This window comes from Vespa crabro, chromosome 3 (assembly GCF_910589235.1).
Source record: "Vespa crabro chromosome 3, iyVesCrab1.2, whole genome shotgun sequence".
NCBI classification, from domain to species: Eukaryota; Metazoa; Arthropoda; class Insecta; order Hymenoptera; family Vespidae; genus Vespa; species Vespa crabro.
This window is the reverse complement of record NC_060957.1, coordinates 11,694,367-11,701,866: the sequence shown is the minus strand read 5'-3', so window position 1 is coordinate 11,701,866 and position 7,500 is coordinate 11,694,367. Positions and strand designations below refer to the sequence as shown.

At 23.7% G+C, this 7,500-nt stretch overlaps 1 protein-coding gene across 30 annotated transcripts in view; it reads left to right on the top strand.

Annotated features, from left to right (window-relative positions):
* LOC124422920 (tropomyosin Per a 7.0102) overlaps positions 1 to 7,500 on the top strand; it is a 52,594-nt gene that overhangs the window by 24,247 nt on the left and 20,847 nt on the right. For all 30 annotated transcript variants that reach the window (XM_046959964.1, XM_046959946.1, XM_046959967.1 and 27 more), the window contains one exon: positions 4,154 to 4,287. In XM_046959964.1, the coding sequence (XP_046815920.1) occupies positions 4,154 to 4,287 (134 nt within the window). The remainder of the gene's footprint in view (positions 1 to 4,153; positions 4,288 to 7,500) is intronic.

Genomic DNA, 7,500 nt, shown 5'->3' with positions numbered 1-7,500 from the left:
TTTCTTTCTATGTAATTTCTCTCTCTCTCTCTTTTTTCTTTTTTTTTCTTTTTTTTATTTTTATTTTCACAAGAATGATAAAATTGCCCATTCGTTCATTTAAATATGAAAAAATACAAAACTGCATTGTCCTGTATTCTTAAATATTTGTTCTCCCCCTCTATCTCCCCTTCTCTTTTCTTTTTAATTCTCTTATCGATCAAATAATCCTCGTCTATTTATTTATTTATTTATTTATTTTTTTTTTCTTTTTTATGTAACTTATTTTCTCTGATATCTCAAAAATAATAAAATCGTTAAGTTTATTCGACATTTGAAAATATTAACAAAACTGTACGAACGTATGTTCTTGTATAATTTTATTATTATTATTATTAATTGTTATTAATTAATAAGTAATAATAATAATAATAATAATAATAATAATAATAATAATAATAATAATAATAATAATAGAATGATCGATCCTCTCCGTCTTCATCTTCATTTATTTACTTTTATCCCAATATAATTTATTTCTCTCGTTTGGCTCGCAAATGAAATCTCTTTATTCTGTTTGTTTGAAAAAAAAAAAAAAAAAAATTAAAAGTATGTACCTATGGTGGAAAAAAAAAAAAGAAAGAAATTTTCGAACCACTCCCGACATACGTGGATAGGACAAGCATTGAAACGTGAATCGATCGATGAGAATATTGAATTAGGCGGGAACTTTGATTGAGTAGAACGCATCGAGAGAGAACATCGAGTGGTTTACATAACGGAGAACGCGCGTGTTCTAAAAGCGGCGGATGTCATCGCTCCTCCGGAAGGTGCTCGATCGTCCATGGTGACGACATCCGTTTCAAATCTATCTGAAAAAAAAAAAAAAAAAAAAAAGAAAAAAATAATAATAATAAAAAATCTTTCACCATTCCAGAAAATAAAAGAAATATTCTCATTGTGTTAGATGAAACTTTTAAAAGAGTCGTTAAAATATTATTGGATACGGATCAAAAGTTTCTAGATGATATTAGAAATCAATAATTCTTTTTAAATGAATTTTTCTTTTCAAATTGTAAAACAGCAAGCATGCTAGATAAAATTAAAAAACATAATTACGCGAGTCTAAAGATTCATAAAAACGTAATAATTAATGTTTTAAATTACCTAGGAACTTTTGATCACAGTTGTCGTTTATAGGGAACATTTATCAGGATCGTCAAATTATTACTGGATACGGTTCAAAAGTTTCTAGGTGATATTAAAAGAATCAATAATTCTTTTTAAAATTAATTATTCTTTTCAAATTGTAAAATTGTAACCCTAATAGATAAAAGAAAAGGCCTGATTATAAATCTGAAGATACATAAAAGAGAGTAATTAATTTTTAAAATTATCTAGTGGAACTTTTGATCACAATCGTCCTTTTATAGGAACATTTATTAGGATCGTTAAATTATTATTGGGTACGTAACGAAAGTTTCTAGGTGATATTAAAAGAATCAATAATTCTGTCTCGAGACTTTTTAAATGAATTTTTCATTTCATATTGTGAAATCATAAATCTGACCTAATAAGATAATACTTCGAACATATAATTACCTAGAGTCTAATAAATTACGAAAAGGAGTGATTAATTAAAAAGAAAAAAAAAAAAAAATTATCTAACAATCATTGTGGCTTCCCTTTAGTCGTGCATATAGATACAATTTTTTTTTTATTTTTTTTATTTTTTTTTTTTTTTTTTTTTTTATTAGTTAAAAAACAAAAAGATTTATATTCATCAATTAAAAAATATAAATCCACTGACGTATAAAAATTTCATTTAATAGCTTACATATTTTTCTTTCGTAACTATTTGACGAAATTATTATTTATTTATTATTTTTTTTCTTTTCTTTGCTTGTTTTTCTTTTTCTTTTTCGAGGTGTCATATTCAGAACGGAAATTCGACATCCTTTTAGCAAAGTTAAAACATGAGGGCCATTAACGCGGATTGTGAGTTCGCTTGGGTGGGCGTGTCAATTTCCTCTGAATCTACATGTAACCTTTATATAGGCACGATATAGGGACATGTATATATACCTCTATATAATATATATATATATGTATATACATATATACATAAGCATATTCACATGGTAAAGGTAAAACGATCGAAGACAAAGGCCAGACTATCCTCGTCCTAGGACAGGCCATTTAATCGCAAAGTACAATGCGTAACCGTTGCAGGTGCAGTCGTTAAAAAAAAGAAAGAAAGAAAAAGAAAAAGAAAAAGAAAAAGAAAAGAAAAAAAAAATTAAGAAAGAGAGAAAAAAATGGGGTCACGTATCTCGCGCAGATGAATTTTTTAGATTAAAGAATAAAGCAAAATAAAGAAGAGAGTGAAAGAGAGAAAGAGTATATAGTACTCATTGAATCATTGAATCATTTTCTATAAATCTTTGGTAATGGCGTCATTTTTATTATTTTTTTCTTTATATTTATCGTGTTAATTATTTTATTATTATTATTATATATTATTGTTACTACTATTATTACTACTGTATTAAATTACTAAAAGAAAGGACCAAAAGTTTTTAGATTATAAAAAAAAAAAAGAAAGAAAGAAAAGAAAACAACTTTTTTGCAATTATTTACTACATTTGGTTCTTTTTTTTTTTTCCTTTTTTTTTTCTTTTTTCAAATTGCAAAATCACGAATATGTTGTGTCGTAGAAACGCAAGCCTAATATGTGATTAAAAAAGAGTGATCGATATTAAATATCATTTAGAAATATTTGACCCGTTTAATAAATTTTGACCTATCCTGTAATATTATTACGACTATTATCATTATTATTATTATTATTATTATTATTATTATTATTATTATTATTATTATTATTATTTCTTTTTCTACTTCTTCTTATTATCATTAATAATTGTTAATATTATTTATCTAATTTTGTGCATAAAATTAATTGGAGAAATGAATTTTGATTGAGTCAATTGAAATTCTTGTTTTATTATTAAAATATACGCATATAAATATTTATATACGTATATTTAAATAGGTATATTTTATACGTCTATTTTATACTCGTAAATGTTGAAACTAGTTAATGTGCTGGCCGTGCTATTAAACTCGTTGATGTAACGTGCCGGCCGAAGGAAGCAGCTTAGGTCATTGATATGCGCTCAAAGACCTTGACGATCTCTCTCGTGCCGTGTATATTGTCCGTTAGGAATGGTCTTTAATCACGTGCCGCAAGGCGTTAAGAATTAAAAGAGAAATTCGTGATCGTTAAGTCGGTCAACGAAATGAAATAAAATCTGTGGTTATTTTCTTCTTTTTTCTTTTTATTTTTATTTATTTTCTTTTTTTATCCGTTCTACCATCTTTTTTCTATTTTTTTCTTTTTTTTCTTTTGTTTTTTTCTCTTTCGTTTTTCCTTTCATTTAATGTAAAACATATTAATAGATTCATTCTATTTTACCGACCGAGAAAACCAATTTTGGGACTTATTATTATTGTTATTGTTATTGTTATTATTAGAGATTAAAATTATTTATATATGTAGATATAGTAAAAATTTTATTTATAAACTATTCCAAAGATTATATTCGTTTCTGATTTATTAAGTTTAATTATATAATTATTAAAATTGATTAATTTAAAAATTTGTTTAAAAAAGAAATTATATTCCGTCAAATATTTATAAATTGAAATTATTATATAATATAATATTAAATGTGTGATAAAAACGGATTTATTTAGAAATTATTGTTATTTCGATCTCTTGATTAATTATTTTCTTTTTTTTTTTTTTTTTCTTTTTTATTCAAATAAATTTATTCATAGATCAGAGTTCTATTTTACCGACTGAGAAATCGGAATTTGGGTCTTACTTAGGGTTTATTAATATAAAGTTGAAATTTTAATTATTATATTAGATATATAATATTATATCGATTACAATATCGAAATAATTTATAAATTTTTGATAAATTATTTATAAATTGTTAAAAAAAAAAAAATATATGTATATATATATTTATTTTCTTTTTTTTTTTTTTTTGTTGCCTGATATCGATATAATCGGTATTATTAAAAACAAAAGAAAAAAAAAAGAAATTATTTTTTTTTCGATCTCGTGATTAATTTTTTTCGTTTCTTTTTTTTTTTTCTTTAGGCCGAATCCGAAGTCGCTGCACTCAATCGTCGTATCCAATTATTGGAGGAGGACCTCGAAAGATCTGAGGAACGTCTTGCTACTGCCACTGCCAAATTGGCAGAGGCATCTCAAGCGGCAGATGAGAGCGAACGGTAAGCGAGTAACATTTTAAATATTTTTTGATACGTAATTTTTAAAAGTACCAAAAAAAAAAAAAAAAAAAGAAGAAAAAACGAATGAGATTTATTATCTCATCGTTTTTGTTCCAATGTATCGATAGTTCATTTTTTTCCTCCTTTTTTTTTCCCCTCCCCCATTACCAACATGTTATTATCGAAAATGGGGAAAAGTAATAAAAAATAAAAAAATAATAAGAAAAAGAAATACAAACCGAATATTTTATTAAATATATAAATTGAGATTATTTTCATTAACATCATTTGATTTAATCGATTAATTTAACAACTATTGATCCATTGGAATACTTTAAATTTGTTCATAGAGATGCTATTTCTTCGTATTTGTTATTTCAATTTAAGTAAATTTTCTTAAATGATGATCAATGAATAATGTTTGATATAAGTTTGAAATATTTTTATTTTCTTTTCTCTTTTTCTTTTTTTTTTCCTTTTTTTTTTTTTTTCTTCTTCTTCTGATATTAGAACTTGAATATTTTATTGTGAAAGTATTTGAACCGACGATTGTGAAAATGATCTAAATCATTTGGCGTATATCACAAAACGTGTGTTTTAAATGATTTTTACTATTGTTTAAAGAATTTTTTTAAATCATACAAAAGAATTATTATTCGACATTAAATGTAGTCTTTTTAATTACATTCTTTCCATTTGTCTAGGGAAAAATTAATTTTAAATAAATTCAAATTCAAAATGTCAAAATATTTCAAAAATGAAAGATATATATGAGTCAAATGGATGACCTTCATCAATCATCGGCATTATTTTAAGTATTCAGTAATTAATTATTTATTGAATTATATAATTACATTAAGATTAAGATTTAATTTTTCTTAGATATAAAAATTGAATAAATAGCATTTCTACAACACAGATTTATAGTTAAATAAATAGTGTAACGATAATGAAGATAAAAAACGAACGAGAAACGAAAATATAAATCACGTCCTTTGTAATTTTATTGCAAGATCATTACGCTCAAAAAATTATTTTTATTTTTATACATGGGAGAAAAAAAAAGGGGGAAAAAAAAAAAGAATTATTTCGTTTTCTATCTTCCAAAATTTTATTGAAGACTATTTTACGTCAACTTTTTACGTTTGATTTTAACGAAGTTTTAACAACGATCCACGAATATTTGTTTATAAAATGAGATAAACAAATAAATAAAATGAAGAGATTTATTTAACATGGAAGAGCGAGGAAATTGTAAAATTTTACGAATTTATTTATAAATTCACACTTTGGCATAACGAACGAACGTCTTTAATATCTTTACTATGAATAATGTCACTTCGTTTATTTCGGATCGATGGTTCAATCGATTCGTTTATGTGAAATGATAAATCGAGCGTTAAACGCAACGAACTATAATAGTTTTGTATCATGATCGTTTACAAGGATATATATATATATATATATATATATATATATATATATATACATGCTTGAAATGCATGTTGTTAGTTACGTAAACGTGTCTGAAACGTGTGGGTGTAAAATCATTGTCGATTAAATTATATCCCTCGGACATGGCCGATATATTCAATTAATTTATCTTAGTTTATTCGATTTCTTTTTTTTTTTTTTTTTTTTTTTTCTTCTCATTCAGTAACGTCAGAATCAAAAATTTGTTTAGTGCATTTATTTAGTGGGGGGGGGGGAACAAAAGAATCTACAAATGAAAATATTTATTACAGTAGTAATGTGTACTGATATTTTATTATTATTAAAAAAAAAAAAAAAAAAAAAATCATTTACATGAGAAATTGTATTTAAACAAAAAAATGTTTAATAATTATTTTATATATATATATATATATATATATATATATATATTTATTATATATAAATAAAAATGTTATACGGACATATAATAAATCATATTAATTTAATAAAATAAATAAATAAATAAATATATATATGTATAAATGTTGCTCGCTCTTCCAATAAACAATTTCTATATTCTAAACAAACACACATCAATGAATTAACGTTTCGACGTTGAAAGAATTATGGATAAGATACTTCAATTCATTTTTTTTTTTTGTCCTGTTTATTATCTTTCTTTATTTTATTTTTTTTTTTCTCCCCTCTAACACGACAAATTATATTTCTTTTTCTATTAGACAAAAATTAATATCGTGTTAGTTGTAACGCCATGAGAAGGTTTGCGATTCGAGAGGTTATCAACAAATCCCCGACAATGACTTTGAAGTTCCGCGACCGTGCCATAGTCCGTCATCGGTACTCCGTTCGTTTATGATCGGAAACATGAGCTCATTCTTTAAATATCATACTTGCTTACCACTTATCGCCGTCACCGATAACGGAACGATATGTATATGTGTGAGTGTATATATATATATATCACATATATATATATATATATATCCGTGTATATATGTTGTACTTATATGTATGTGTATAGACTCCGACATTTTCAAATTAAACGATTAACTCATATGGATTAAATCGTTTTTTTCTTATAACTTGATTCATCGGTTGATTATATAATATTACTTGGAAATAATTATATAGATTGTGATTAATATTGAATTATATATTGAAGATTTTTCAATAATATTTATTTTATTTAATAATTAATTAAATTTTTTTTTCTTTCTTTTTTCTTTTCTTTTTTTTTTTCCTTTTTTTTTTTTTTAAGTGTAAAATACAAATATTGACGATATAAGAAATATTTATATTTATATATATTTCATATATATTATAAATATATATATATATAATAATAATAATAATAAATAAAATAATATATATTATATATTATTTTTATATCTTATACAAAATTATATAAATTTTTCAAATATAAAAAAAATATATATATATATTAATTTAATTATTAGATTAAATACATTATATGAAATAAATATTCGTTGTATACAAAAAAAAAAAAAAAAAAAGAAAAAACAAAAAAATGATACGATAAATAATAATAAAATTCGTTCTAACAAATCGTAATTATTATCGTAATTAATTACATCGAATTATTTCAATCGCCCGAACTTCAAAGTCAAATTTGTCACAATTATTTCGAAATTTAATGCGAAATTTTTTTTTATTTTTTTTCCTTTTATGTCTCTTAATTATATAAAAAAAAATGCGTATATAAATATATATATATATGTGTGTGTGTGAGTGTATAAC